The sequence below is a fragment of the Pinus tabuliformis genome, chromosome 1_1 (assembly GCF_031772625.1).
Source record: "Pinus tabuliformis cultivar Carrire ecotype Pingquan chromosome 1_1, CPIR1, whole genome shotgun sequence".
NCBI lineage: Eukaryota > Viridiplantae > Streptophyta > Pinopsida > Pinales > Pinaceae > Pinus > Pinus tabuliformis.
The window spans coordinates 437,913,718-437,929,083 of record NC_142297.1 but is presented as its reverse complement, the minus strand read 5'-3'; the positions used below and the strand labels follow the sequence as shown (position 1 = coordinate 437,929,083).

The 15,366-nt window shown below is 38.7% G+C and overlaps 1 protein-coding gene across 2 annotated transcripts; it reads left to right on the top strand.

Moving 5' to 3' along the window:
- Window positions 1-227: 227 nt before the first annotated feature.
- On the top strand, window positions 228-6,453 carry LOC149213606 (uncharacterized). 2 transcript variants are annotated; one of them, XM_089392059.1, is made up of 5 exons: window positions 228-1,139; window positions 1,263-2,346; window positions 2,436-2,714; window positions 2,856-4,598; window positions 4,629-6,453. In XM_089392059.1, exons 1-5 carry the CDS (start codon window positions 595-597, stop codon window positions 6,237-6,239), a joined length of 5,262 nt encoding a protein of 1,753 aa, XP_089248185.1. In that variant the 5' UTR covers window positions 228-594; the 3' UTR covers window positions 6,240-6,453. The 2 variants fall into 2 exon arrangements, with proteins under 2 accessions (XP_089248185.1, XP_089248184.1); XM_089392058.1 differs by having other exon boundaries at window positions 229-1,139; window positions 2,856-6,448.
- Window positions 6,454-15,366: the final 8,913 nt, after the last annotated feature.

Here is a 15,366-nt window from a genome sequence, read left to right as displayed (position 1 = left end):
CAACTGTTCCCATAAACTCTACATAACAAAGTAATCATCCATCGGGAAAAAGCCATCTCCATACGACTCAACACCTGATCAGTGGTCTCCACGTGGTGTTGTCGGTGGCGAGATGCTTCCCCTTTTTCACCACGAAATTGCCATGTGGGTCGGCGGTCAGCGCTCTCCATGTGGTGTGGTAGGTGGCGAGATGCTTCCCTGTTTCAACCACTAAGTTCCCAAGTCGCTTCCTTTGATGAGTAGTATTTTGTGACACATTATAACTCCTCTTTCTACCTTTGAATTAGGGTTTCCAAATAGGAGAAGGACCTCTGGTTTGAAACAAAACGAAATCGTTGCAGTTTTGCTCTTAACAGATTGGGAGAGAGATACACAGACATACCAAAGTCGCGCTGGAACTTGGAAGCAGCTGGTAGCCACTCTGCACTTGTGAGATCAACCAGACGAGGAATCTGAAAATATTAAGATTACCAAACCCTCGTTGTAACTTGGAATCGGCTGGTAGGCTCTTCACACTTGTGAGATCAACTGGATCCAGGTTTTAATCCCAATCTCTCTCATACATTTCATATTTGTTTTTTCATTGCGTATTCCATGGCAAATCCGTTGGCATCGTCGTCCAACTCGTCTGGCAACAAGGCTCCCTACCAGGTGTTTATCAACCACCGCGGGCCGGACACCAAGTTATCCATCGCCGCCCATCTCTACAATCGCCTTCATGATTTAGGATTTCAAGCGTTTCTGGACAAGGAAGAAATGGAGAAGGGGGACTTCTTCACTTCTCAAATAGCTGCGGCTATAAGAGATGCCTCAGTCCATATCGCAATCTTCTCTCCTCGATATGCAGAGTCTGAGTGGTGTCTCAATGAGCTACTACTTATGTTGGAGTCCATGCAGTCGGGCCGGTCAACCATTATTCCAATCTTCTGCGGTGTTAACCCTGCTGACCTTCGATGGACACTTGGCAAAGACGGAGTGTACGCTAAAGCCCTGGCCGACCTCGAACAAAAGAAAACAACCGACTCCCAAACGCATCAAAAGAAACCGCGTTACGACCCCGACATCATTGAAAAATGGAGAAATGCTCTTTCTAATGTTTCAAATATAGACGGTTTCGACCTGGAAGGAGCTTATAATGGGTGACAACTCCATCTCTTCCTGTTCCTCTTTTTATATTGTTTAGTTTCATAAGTATATGACAAATTATTTATGTACGCTTTGCTTACTGCTAATTAGTAATTTGTTTGTGAATATTAATTCAGTGTGGAGTGGCGACTGGTGAATGAGGTCGTGCAATTGGTATTGGCAAAGGTTAAAAAGCCGCCACTCGACGTGTCCAGATATCCAACAGGTTTGGCTAAAAAAGTAAGAGATTTTAAAAAGTTATTGAAGCAGCAGCAAATTGGGGTAACTAGAGTTATAGGAATTGTGGGGCTTGGAGGGATTGGCAAAACCACATTTGCTAAAGAAATCTTTAACCGTGAAAGATCAAATTACAGGCAATCTTGCTTTTTATTTGATATCAGAGAAAAGTCTTTAACTACCTTACAGAGTGACCTGATAAAGGACTTGACTCAATTGAATGTACAAATACGGAGCACTGATGAAGGTAAAGGAAATCTCAAACAAAATCTGTCATCCAAACAAGCTCTCATTATTTTAGATAATGTGGATCATTCTTCGCAGCTGGATGCATTACTCTTACCAGCTAAGGATGTCCTCCATCCCAGTAGCTTAATTTTAGTAACGTCTCGCGATAAGCAGCTTCTTATAAACAATGATATCAATGAGTCAGCCATTTATAAGTTGGAGTGTCTCAATCAGAAACACTCCCAAGAACTCTTCTGCTTGCATGCCTTTGACCAGCCTCGTCCAGTGGCAGCATTTGAGGTACTGGTTAGTAAGTTTGTCGATGCGTGCGGTGGATTACCGTTATCTCTCACAGTGATTGGCGCGCATCTTCGTGGAAGCAGCGATCTAACTCTCTGGAGAGCCCAATTGATCGAAATCTCAAATATGCTTCCCGACGATATACAAAGCAGACTGAAAATCAGCTACGACAGCCTGAATGAAAAGGATAAGCAGATATTCCTAGATATTGCATGTTTCTTCCTAGGAGAAGACAGGGATACTGCCATTCAAATATGGAAGGGACTGGACTTGGATGGATGGCTGGGCCTTTGGAATCTACAGAACAAGTGTCTCATTGAGGTCGACAGCAAAAATAATATAATAATGCACGACCATCTTCGAGACCTGGGCAGAGATATCGGAGAGAAGAATTCCCCGTATCGTTTTTGCCGCCTAACGCAAAACATTCTTGACAATCTGCCGGAGAAATTAATTGTAAGTATTTTGAAACATTAAGATTCGTTTTGAAATTAGTGTTGTGGTCTCAATATCGTAATTCTTACAGTTTCCAGTCAACAATTTAGGTGCGTGGAATTAACATGGTTGAAACGCCGGTGGAAAACCGTGCGGAGCTGGGCGATCTTTTCCGTGGTATGCGCGGGTTGAAGCTGCTTAGAGTTGAAGGGGATTGTTTGGAAGAAAGCATATTCAAGGCTGCACGGTCACAACATCTCATATGGCTCAGATGGGATAGATGTCCTTATTCTTCCCTCCCTCCCTGGATTCCAATTGAGCGTTTAAGGGTTCTGCAAGTGTGCAGGTCGGCAACATTGAAAACGCTGTGGGAAGATCATAATATTCAGGTATATATTGTAATTATTTAATCGAGCTTGTTCTTCCCTTATGAAATAGCTTTTGGATATATTCCATTTTGGTAGACCACCACGTTTACAATTGACATCCACGGCCCCAACTCACTTTTGGAAAATTTGTGAACATTGCAGGTACCTTTATACTTGAGGGAGTTGAGTATTATTGACTCTGACCTTTTAGAACTTCCAAAGTCCATAGGTAAGTTGAAACAACTCGAAAAATTTGTCCTTAAATCTCAATTTTCCACTCTTCATCTGGAAACATTGCCAGATGAATTCTGTCAACTGCAGTCTTTGGAGCACCTGAGCTTTATCCGCTGCAATTCAATGAAGTCGCTGCCGGATTGTTTTGGCAATTTAACGAAACTCCAATATATTGATCTGTTCGGTTGTCAGCAGTTGAATATGCTTCCAAATTCCTTTGGGAAGTTATGTAACCTCCGGCAGCTTAATTTAAACCAATGTGGTTCATTAACAGAGCTTCCAGATTCCTTTGGAAACTTGAGGAATCTCCAACATATTGATCTGTTCGGTTGTCAGCAGTTGAATATGCTTCCAAATTCCTTTGGGAAGTTATGTAACCTCCGGCAGCTTAATTTAAACCATTGCGGTTCATTAACAGAGCTTCCAGATTCCTTTGGAAACTTGAGGAATCTCCAACAGGTTAATTTCTCCTCCTGTACTTCATTAAAGGGGCTTCCAGATTCCCTTGGGAATTCAAAGAACCTCCAGCATATTGACTTGTCTTTTTGCCGTAAATTGGAAAAGCTTCCAGATTCCCTTGGCGAGTTAAATAATCTCCGACGTATTAACCTCGCTTTTTGTAGAAAACTAGAGAAGCTTCCAGATTCCCTTGGTGAGTTAAAGAACCTCGAACATATTGATTTGTCAAGTTGCCATAACTTAAAAAGTCTTCCAGATTCCCTTCGCGAGTTAAATAATCTCCGACGTATTAACCTCCATTTTTGTGGAAAACTAGAGAAGCTTCCAGATTCCCTTGGTGAGTTAAAGAACCTCGAACATATTGATTTGTCTTGGTGCCGAAACTTAAAAAGTCTTCCAGATTCCCTTGGTGAGTTAAAGAACCTCGAACATATTGCTTTGTCTCGTTGCCGTAACTTAAAGAAGCTTCCAGATTCCTTTGGGAGGTTAAAGAACCTCCGACATATTGACTTGTCTTGTGCCAATGAATTAGAGAGGCTCCCAGATTCCTTTGGGGAGTTACAGAACCTGCAAAGTTTGGTTTTGCGCTATTGTCGAAACGTGCAGATATTTCCTGAAACTCTTGGAAAGATAAGTTCCCTTGAATGCTTAGACCTCCGAGATTGTCCCAAAATTGAAGTATGGCCTCCCCAAGTCTCACATAACCGGTCATTGCTAAAATTAATTTTATCTGGTACAAATTTAAAAGAATTGCCAAGTGCTATCGGAGAGCTAAGTGATTTGCAAGTTCTGCATTTAGGAAGCCAATTGAAACGTCTGCCCGATAACATCGGTGACTTAAGGAGCTTACAGGAATTGGAGCTTTCTGGTTGCATTCAGTTGAAACATTTGCCGGATTCCATTAGATTGTTGACCCAGCTGAGACAGTTGAAAATCAAGAATTCGGGTTTAGAGTACTTACCACCATGCCTCGTGGAGCTGAACAGTCTTCAGCGGTTGGTAATAGAGGAGTGTCCATTGAGTGAACTGCCACTCAGAAAAGTTGAAGGGGGAATAGTGTTGAATAAACTGGACGCTTCCATTGTCAACTGTATGTTTGGGCTAAAATACTTAAGACTGTGCCGGACAAACATTTCAGGGTTATCATTTTGTGAAGGCCTTTGCCCAAACCTTCAACATCTCAGCATTCTTAGATGTGGTTTTTTGGTGGAGGTTGTAGAATTGCCAGCAACACTTATAGAGCTAGAGTTGAGCGAGTGTTGTACATTGAGGAAAATAGGACTTTGTGGTCTTGAAAGGCTCGAGAAATTCCAACTCGTAGCATGCCACACAGTTGAGGAGCTGCCAGGTCTTGAAACGTTGGTACGTCTGAAGGAGCTGAAGGTTAACTGCCACTATCTGAAAAGAATAGACGGGTTGGCGCAGTTGACAGAACTTCAAGTGCTAAACACGGAAAAATGCTGTTCGTTAGAAGAACTTCCAGGTCTGGAACAATTGACTTTGTTGAGGGAGCTTAAAGCCAGTGGGTGTCGGAAAGTGCGGAGCATAGTGGGGTTGGCGCAGCTGCCAAAACTGGATGTGCTAGACATGGAAGATTGCTCTGAGCTGGAAGAAATTCCGGGTCTCGAACATTTGACATCATTGAGGAGGCTTAATGCCAGTGGCTGTGGGAAATTGCAGAGCATAGAGGGCTTGGTGCAGCTGACAGGACTTCAAGAACTAAACGTGGCAAACTGCGGTGAGTTAAAGGAAATCACAGGTGGTCTCCAGCATCTGACAAAGTTGAGGAGGCTTAATGCCAGCGGATCTGGAAAACTGCAGAGCATAGAGGGGTTAGCGCAGCTGACAGAACTTCAAGAATTAAACGTGGCAAACTGCTGTGAGTTACAGGAAATCCCAGGTGGTCTTGAACATCTGAAGTCGTTGCGGAAGTTTGATGCGAGTGGCTGTGGGAAACTGCAGAGCATAGAGGGGTTAGCGCAGCTGACAGGACTTCGAGAATTAAACGTGGCAAACTGCTGTGAGTTAAAGGAAATCCCAGATGGTCTCAAACATTTGAAGTCGTTGTGGAAGCTTAATGCCAGCGGATCTGGAAAACTGCAGAGGATAGAGGGAATGGCGCATCTCACACTACTTCAAGAACTAAACGTGGCAAACTGCTGTGAGTTACAGGAAATCCCAGGTGGTCTCCAACATCTGAATTCATTGAGGAGTCTTAATGCGAGTGGCTGTGGGAAGCTGCAGAGCATAGAGGGGTTGGAGCAGCTGGCAAGACTTGAAGTGCTAAACGTGGCGAACTGCTGCGAGTTAAAAGAAATTCCAGGTGGTCTCAAACATCTGAAGAGGTTGAGGAATCTTAATGCGAGTGGCTGCGGGAAGCAGCAGAGCATAGAGGGGTTGGAGCAGCTGGCAGGACTTGAAGTGCTAAACGTGGCGAACTGCTGCGAGTTAAAAGAACTTCCAGGTCTGGAACATTTGAGATCATTGAGGAAACTTAATGCTGCTGGGTGTCGGAAACTGCAGAGCATAGTGGGGCTGGCACAGTTGACAAAATTTAGAATGCTTAACGTGAAAGACTGCTGTCAGTTAGAAGAACATGGAAATCTGGAACATATGGGGTTGTTGAGGGTGCTAGCAACAAAGCATTGTGGGAAACTGCAGTTGCTGTGTAGGGGAGGATGGAAGTTCCTGCGGCAAGGACGGAAGAAAGGTCGGCGGGCTGTTGGAGTAGGGAAGCCGCTGCGACGCCGCTGGAAGAAACAGACGCTTCAAAAGGAAAAGAATCAGAGTACGTCAAAAGCAAATATTGGGATCAGAGTACGTCATTATTATAATGTTCATTGCAGTCTGTGAACGGCAGCGAAACGAAGCCCTGTAATTGACATTTTCAACTATGGGTTGTTCTGATATCTCTTTATAGCAGCACTGTTAGTAAAAATGCTCTGAATCATACAGGTTATTGTGAACTTTAAATCCTTTTTCTGTAATTTGCACCAGCAAATACCAAAAAGTTTGGAAGACCAAATTTGAACGGTTATAAGGTGAAATTCAAAAGTTTCACATTCAAACAATATAAAGTTATAAACATGTTCAATTTCAATTATACATTACTAAAGATGTTCAATAAATTAGAGTGATTTTCTTCTTTCCTTTTTAAATGAAATACGTCATTTCATTGACATTTTGATGTATTTCAACCATTAACAGTTTCAGCTACCTTTATTGAATTGTATATTTTTTTAATTTGGTGTCTCATTTTCTTTTATGATATTTAACGAATACAATAAAATGTTTATATTTTTATTAAAAATAATAATATATAATATAAATTATATTAATTTTTTTTTCTGTTATTATAATGCTAAAAATAATTATTTAAATAAATTTAAGAAATATATATATAAATTGCATAAATAAATAAAAACTTATTATATTTTTTTTAATGATATCTTATTTTATATAATTAAATATCTTATTTCATGGTTCACACAAAATGCATTTTAAAATAGCAATATATTAAAGATATTATTTCATGTTCACACCAGATGCATTTTAAAATAACAATATATTAATAGTTTTAATGTAATAAAGTAAAAAACAAAAAATGTTATTAAAATAAGTTTGAAATTAGAATACTTTGGAATGGGTGCTGAAAGGTGGGGGAGTGGGTTGCATAGGTTGTCGATGTCCCACCTAGCCAAAGGACCAAGGGCTGTGGAAGAACACCCCTATGGCAAATATGAATGTTTCAATCCAGTAACATGCCAATCATCATTCGAAACAATAATACTCTAAGCACCATGCACTTAGATCTTAACTGTATTCCCTATAAAAATCTATCAATTGGGACTCCTCCTCTGTGAAGTCCTAGCCAATGGTGATTTTGGCTATGCTTCTTGCATTTTCGCCCAAATCGAGCTCAACTTCACAATAGATGGTGGCTAGCACAACTTGTCTATCTCGCCATTGGTAACTTGTGATAGCTTCAATTGTTGTTCTCTATTGTTATGCTCCTCAACACTTCGTCTTAGCAAAAATCGACATCACTTGTTGGGCAACTACCATTTTAAGGGAGTTGCTCCTACTTTTGCTCTATGCCACTGCAATGCATATGGTAATTTCCATACTTCCTGTAGCCTTTAGTTTATTTTGCACTTATCTTCCTCTGGTAGGTCAAACAACCATCCAAAAGCCTTTGCACTTAGACTCTTAGGAAATTAGAGTTCATATACTCATTCCTACTAATTGAAGTCTTTGGATGCAGCGTCACTGAACTTCTCCTGACTTCACAATATTTTTTGGATCCACACTTCCTCTTTGTTATGAAACCAACTCACAAAAAGATAGAAAAGATAGATCAATGTCTTAGAAATAAGCCTCTTTGAGGGGGCAACCTCCTTTACATTACACAAATGAACCATTCTTAGATGATACAACTGACAAGACCTCCTTTCTATACATAGGAGTCTAAGGGGTCATAATATAATTAGAGCTGACATAACAATAATAATGTAAGGGCACAATAATAACAATATGGGGACTACATGGGCACAACAATATAATAAGGGGGTTGTACTAATAACAATAAGGGGTTACACTAGTAGTATAGGGACCTAACATGCCCCTCTCCTTTAAAAAGTGTTGTCCTCAACGCTTGAGTAGTTCTTGATGCTTCTGTACAGAGTTCTTGTCCTCCCATGTGGAACCTTAAGCAGGTAAGTTCTTCCACATGATGAGATACTCTAAAATTGATTGATTTCGTAGTTGTTGGGTTCTTGTTTCTGTGACTGTTCCAGGTTCCAATATGATTTTTCCTTCCTTGTCAAGTTCTAGCAATATTGTTTGAATTGGGATCTTCTGCAACTTTGAATGAGTGGCCACACTTCTTCGTCCTTCTTCCATTCATCTTTTGCTTCATTTATCCAATCAGGTTGGATAATAGAAATAGCACAAAATAATGCTTCCACATCCTCATCCTTTCTTGAGAGTGCATATGCAACAACATTTTGCTTCCCTTTTTTGTAGATGATTTCAAAGTCATAACCCAACATATCTGTGACCCATTTTTGTTGCTCTTCAGAGGATAATCTTTGTTCTAAAAAGTATTTAAGACTATCATGATCCATTTTTACCTTGAAGTGTCTTCCCATTAGGTAAGGTCGCAATTTCTTAAGTGCATGTAGTATTGCCAACATTTCCTTCTCATAAATAGCTTGCTTGAGATGTAGCTGTAAAAATACCCAATCGCCTACATCAAAACTTCTTTCACTGCGATGTTGATCTTCATGTTGTTTCATTCGATTCTGCACCAAAGTGGCATTATCCTTTAAAAGTTGGAGAACTTGTTGTTGATGCTCGATGTGATATTTCACTGCTTGAATATTTTTCTTCTTGATATGTCCTTCTATCTTAAGAGTTTGAGGAGTGGTAATTTCTTACAATGCATTACAAGATATGGTCGGATTCATTTCTTGATGCTCGATGTGATGTTTCACTTATTGAACATTTTTCTTCTTGTTATGTCCTTCTATCTTGATAGTTTTAGGAGTGGTAATTCTTGCCAATGCATTACAAGATATGGTCGGATTCATTTCTTCTTTCTCAATGTGATCTTTCACTTCTTGAACCTTTTTCTTCTTGATATGTCCTTCTATCTTGAGAGTTTGAGGAGTGCTAATTCTTTCCAATGCTTTACAAGATATGGTCAGATTCATTTCTTCTTTCTCTGGGGTTGGTTCCTGGTGTATATCCTCTTCTTTTGATGTTTCTTGATCCTTTTCTTCCTCCTCTTCACAATCTATGTAAAATAATTTCTTCTCAGCACACTTATGACCTTTAATGTATTTGTTATCACAATTGTAACAAAGCCTTTTTGCACTTTTTTCTCCCAATTGTTGTGGTGTCGACCTTGTAGGTTGTTGAAGGCTAGGAGAAACAACAATTCCTGTATCTTTATAGTTGTGAGAGGTAGACTTCCTTGTTGCCATAATTTTGCTTTCCACTTTTCTTACCAGCTTGAATGCCTTGTCCAATGAATCAGGTTCCCAAAGATGAACCTCATGTTGAATGTTATCCTTTAAAGTCCCTATGGATACATCAATCCTCTGATTCTCTGGAATATCATTTTCCCTTATATTCAATTTTTGAAAGTCCTCAATGTGCTTTGCCATTAAACACTTTTTTTTTAGATTTATCAATTAGCTAAAGAAGGTGTTGCTCTTTGTATCCTCATAATGTGCTATCATTTCCTCCGTGAAAATTGACCACATAACAAGTGGCTTACGAGAATAAAGCCCTTTATACCATAAAAATTGATCCGGTTCTAAATATGAAGATGCAATACGTACCTTTTGTAATAGTTGCACCTCATGTAAATCAAAATATTGCTCCATCTGTAGTATCCAATTTACCAAATCCTTGCCATCAAACTTCCTCATATTGCCTTTTCTTGATTTTAGGATCTTGATCTTGAAACAATTGTAACTCTGTAATTTCGGATCTCCAAGTTCTGAAATTGCATCCTGCAGTAGCCCTCTGCATTCTCTTTCTAACCCATAAGTCTGAGCAATAGTGGATTCTGCAAGGAAGAGTTATGTCAAATCTCCCACGATGACATGATTATAGACTAGTTTAGTAGAGAACACTTGTACGAAGTGCCACATGTCACTGTTTCAACCTTAGGATCTGAAAATTATACACAAAAAACTATAGTTCGTCCTCCTTTTGTAATTTCTTACGAAATTTCAATATGATTCTCAGAGAGAAAGTTATGACGATTTTCCCAAGTTCACCTGTTTAGAATGTAATTCGCGAGTCTGCAAAAACCCTAACTTCCTCAGATTATATCTCCAAAAATATAGTGACAAAAGATCTAAAATTCAGACCAGAGCATCACCAAGATTTCGGTTCAAATGGGTTTTATTTTAGAGTCTGAACCTTCACAGAAAAAATATTATAACGAAAATTCCACCATGACCTGTTTGAGATGAAATTATGGAGCTTGCAAAAACCCTAACTTACTCAGATCATATCTCCGACAATATAGCAAGAAAAGATCTTAAATTTGTATCTACGGTTTCGTGTGACTTTGTCTCAAATGGGTTTTTGTTGTAGCTTCTGAAACATTGCAGAAAAAAAGTTATAGCAAAAATTCCACGATGACCTGATTGGAGCAACGAAACCCTAGAATCCAAAGCTCTGATACCAAATGTTATGAAACCAGCTCACAAAAAGATAGAAAAGATAGATCAACGCCTTAGAAATAAGCCTCTTCGAGGGGGCAACCTCCTTTACATCAAACAAATGAACAATTCTTAGATGATACGACTAACAAGACCTCCTTTCTATATATAGGAGTCTAAGGGGTCATAATATAATTAGAGTCGACATAACAATAATAATGTAAGGGCACAATAATAACAATAGCGGGCTTCTATGGGGCACAATAGTAACAATATGGGGACTAGATGGTCACGACAATATAATAAGAGGGTTGTACTAATAACAATAAGGGGTTACACTAGTAGTATAGGGACCTAACACTCTTTCGTTCTCTGGTCTTCTGATTTTCCTTATGCACTTCTCTCTTTGTTTTGTTTTGATTGACCCTGCTCTTTGTATGCTCACATACCATGGTTTTTACTTTGTGAACTTAGTCATCGGTCTATGTTGAAAATGCAACAAGAAAATCCTAATTTAATTTTCCCATGAATTAAATTAGGAATAAAATTGTAATTACATATCACAAGATAACTTGTATGAGTTAACTAAGTTAATTTGACTTAGTTGGTTCAATTAATTCGAGTTGAGGGTCTAACTAGAGTAATGTAGTGTGTCTCCTACTTTATAAGAGCCCTGGTTGAGTTTATGTTGAGTTGTAATTAATTAATTCAATTTAATTGAGTTAAAGTGAGATAAATTAGTTCCAACTGATGGAGGAACTAGTAGGACGTCAGACAAAGGGGTGTTGCCTTGTGTTTTCAACCAATTAACTGATAATTCAACCATAAATAACTCATGCATGTCAAATCGAAGAGTTACCTAGTTGAGATTGGATTTCAAGGGTAGTGTACTATTAGTTGTATAAATATCTGTATTATACAAATGGTGCATGCAGTCAGAGGAAGAGCCTAAAGGGATTGCACAATCCAATGGAGGAAAACTCCTGTTAAATAGGGGCCTAATTCCTCATTGAACAGTGCAAGGAAAGAGGATCTTGGCAAGCAGCAGAATAGGCTAAATATTGGCCAACATCAGCTTGTGAGGTAGTGAGATAGATTGTACTAGTGCAGAGATTACTTAGGCTTAAGCAAGCATTGTAAATATTCTTTATTTTTATGATCTAATGCAATATACATATAGGAAGGGGTTTTGAGTAGCGAGCTTTCCCCTTAGATAAATCTCTGAGCATATGTGATTGAATCTTGTCTCATGTTTATGTTGTGATTTCTCTATCGATTAATTGTTTCTGTTGATGAGTAGAGTAGATTCAATTCTATTGTTTTAGTAAATTACAATTAGCAGTTTGAATCTACATAGGAATTTCTACATGCTATCAGAACTCTGAAATCACATTAGAACCAGTCCTTGAAGTCCTTATGTACACTTATCATTAAAGAACTAATGATTTGTTAGGAGGCAGAATTATGGAGCCCTAGTTCAGGGCAGATCCTGAAGACCCTATATGCAGACTTCTTAATGGAGCTAGAAGGTTGCTAGTGGGCAGATCAATGAGCCAATTTTTAGTGACATAAAGGATTGTGATCATTGATATTGGAAGAATGAGGAGCAGAGAGATTTCCCACAGGGAAATCGAGATTCAGAGGGAGTCTAGCTTTAGAGGGAGCATCCCTATGGAAGCTAGTAGTTTAGGATCTGAGGAGATCAAACTCATTATTGCAGTAGTTGTAGCAGCAATGCAAAAGCAACAACAAACTAGTAGCAACAACAATATGATTAGATTATATTTCGCCATGCATGCAACCATACCCCCAGGAGTGAGGTGGGGTGATGTAGATCCTTAGTCACATAATTGTAGAAATTTGGGTAGGGTCCATTGAGGTGCTTTTGTCTCATGGATCATTACCTTGCTACGGGGGCCCACAGTATTTAGTAGCAGGATGATCAATGTCAGTCAGATATTAAGGAGTGCAGAGCAGGACACTTAATAGAAGAGTCAGCAGTAGCACAATTTTCCCAATAAACAGTTGCAGATTGATTCAATGATTATTCATGTTTATTATTCTCAGTTGCATATGTTGCAGTAGAAGCAACAATAGTGAGAGGTGTTGCATGCAATACATTCCAAAGGTACTCTATCGGGGTAGATGAGAATCCCTTTCTTGTTGAGAGGGAGTGTTGAAAATTAAACAAAAAAATCTTGATTTAATTTTCCCTTGAATTAATCTAGGAATAAAATTCTAATTCCACATCACAAGACAACTTATACGAGTTAACTAAGTTAATTTGACCTAGTTGGTTCAGTTAATTTGAGTTGAGGTTCTGAATAGAGTCATGTAAAGCATCTCCTACCTTATAGGAACCATGGTTGAGTTTATTTTGAGTTGTAATTAATTAATTTAGTTTAACTGAGTTAAAGTTAGTTAAACTAGTTCCAATTGATGGAGGAATTTGTAGGACGTTAGACAATGTGGTGTTGTTTCATGTGTTCATCCAGTTAAATGATAATTCAACCATAAATAACTCTGTTATGCCATATTTGAGAGTTACCCAGTTGAGATTGGAGTTCAAGAGAAGTGTACTATCGGTTGTATAATTATCTTAATTATATAGATGGTGCATACAGACAGAGGAAGAGCCTAAAGGAACTGCGCCATCCATAGAGGGCCTAATTCCTAATTGAACAACATAAGGAAATAGGAACTTCACAAGCAACAGAATTTGCTAAGTATTGGCCAGAGTCAACATGTGAGAAAACGAGATAGATTGTACTAGTGCAGAGGTTGCTCAGGCTTGAGCAAGCATTGTAAATCTTCTCTTTTTTTATGGTCTAATGCAATATATAGTTAGGAAGGGGTTTTGAGAAGCGAGCTTTCCCCTTAGATAAATCTTTGAGCATATGTGATTGAATCTTGTCTCGTGTTTATGTTGTGATTTCTCGATTGATTAATTTTTTTCGTTGATGAGTAGAGTAGATTCAAGTCTATTGTTTTAGTAAATTACAGTTCATAGTTTGAATCTGAAAAGGAATTTCTACATGGTATCAGAGCTATGAAATCACATTAGAACAAATCCTTGAAGTCCTTATGTACATGGATCATTGAAGAACTAATGAGTTGTTAGGAGGCAGAGTTATGGAGCCCTAGTTCAGGGCACATCCAAAAGAACCTATGTGTAGACTTCTTAATGGAGCTAGAAGGCTATTACTGGGCAGACTGATGAGCCAATGTTTAGTGACACAAAAAGGAATTGTGATCATTGATATTGGAAGAATGAGGAATAGCTATATTTCCCATAGGGAAATCGAGACTCAAAGGGAGTCTACTTTCAGAGGGAGCATCCCTATGGAAGCTAGTAGTTTAGGATCTGAGGAGATAGACTCATTATTGCAGTAGTTGTAGCAGCAGTACATAAGAAGAAATAGGGAAGTAGCAGCAACAGTACGAGTGATCATATTTCAAAATGCATGCAACCATTCCTCCAGGAGTGAGGTTAGGTGATGTAGATCCTTAGTCTCAGAATTATGGAAATTTAGGCAGGGTCCATTGAGATTTTGTTGTCTCATGGATCATTACCCTGCTATAGGGGCCCACAATATTCAGTAGCAGGATGATCAATGTCAGTATGATATTGAGGAGTGTAGAGCAGGAGGCTCAGTATAAAAGTCAGCAATAGCATAGTCTTCCCTGTAAACAGTTGCAGATTGATTCAGTGTTTATTTTTGTTTATTATTCTCAGTTGCAAATGTTGCAGTAGCAGTAAAAATAGTGAGAGGTGTTGCATGCAATACATTCCAAAGGTACTGGATCAGGGTAGATGTGAATCCATTTCTTGTTGAGAGGGAGTGTTGAAAATGCAACAAGAAAATCTTGATTTAATTTTCCCTTGAATTAAATTAGGCATAAAATTGTAATTCCACATCACAAGACAACTTGTACGAGTTAAATAAGTTAATTTGACTTAGTTGGTTTAGTTAATGCTAGTTGAGGGTCTAACTAGAGTCATGTAGAGTTCCTCCTACCTTATACGAGCCTTGGTTGATTTTATTTTGAGTTGTAATAAATTAATTCAGTTTAACTAAGTTAAAGTTAGTTAAACTAGTTCCAACTGATGGAGGAACTAGTAGGATGTCAGATAGTGGGGTGCGTCTTCATGTCTTCAACCAGTTAACTGATAATTCAACCATAAATAACTCATGCATGTCAGATTTGAGACTTACCCAGTTGATATTGGAGTTCAAGGGCAGTGTACTATCAGTCTTATAATTATCTGAATTGTACATATGGTGCATGCAGTCAGAGGAAGAGCCTAAAGGAATTGTGCAATCCAATGGAGGAAAATTCCTATTAAATAGAGACCTAATTACTCATTGAACAACACAAGGAAATAGGAACTTGGTAGGCAACAAAATTGGCTAAGTATTGGCTAGAGTCAGCGTGTAAGGTAGTGAGATAGATTGTACTAGTGCAAAGGTTTCTCAGGCTTGAGCAAGCATTGTAAATCTTCTCTATTTTTCTGATCTAATGCAATAAACAGATAGGAAGGGTTTTGAGCAGCAAGTTCCCCTTAGGTAAATCTATGAGCATATGTGGTTGAATCTTGTCTCATGTTTATGTTGTGATTTCTCAAACAATTAATTATTTTTGTTGATGAGTAGAGTAGATTCAAGTCTATTGTTTTAGTAAATTACAATTAACAGTTTGAATCTACATTGGAATTTCTACAATCTATGTCTCTGGTTGACTTTATTATTTATGCTCTACTTCTCTTCGACCAACTCCCTTCCCTTATACCTTGGACA

What these genes read in the sequence shown, in the direction of transcription:
- LOC149213606 (XM_089392058.1), top strand. Translation starts at nt 595, where the DNA reads ATGGCAAATCCGTTGGCATCGTCGTCCAACTCGTCTGGCAACAAGGCT. An exon ending in CTGGAAGGAGCTTATAATGG is followed by an intron (nt 1,140 to 1,262) that starts GTGACAACTCCA and finishes ATATTAATTCAG; the next exon opens with TGTGGAGTGGCGACTGGTGA. An exon ending in ATCTGCCGGAGAAATTAATT is followed by an intron (nt 2,347 to 2,435) that starts GTAAGTATTTTG and finishes TCAACAATTTAG; the next exon opens with GTGCGTGGAATTAACATGGT.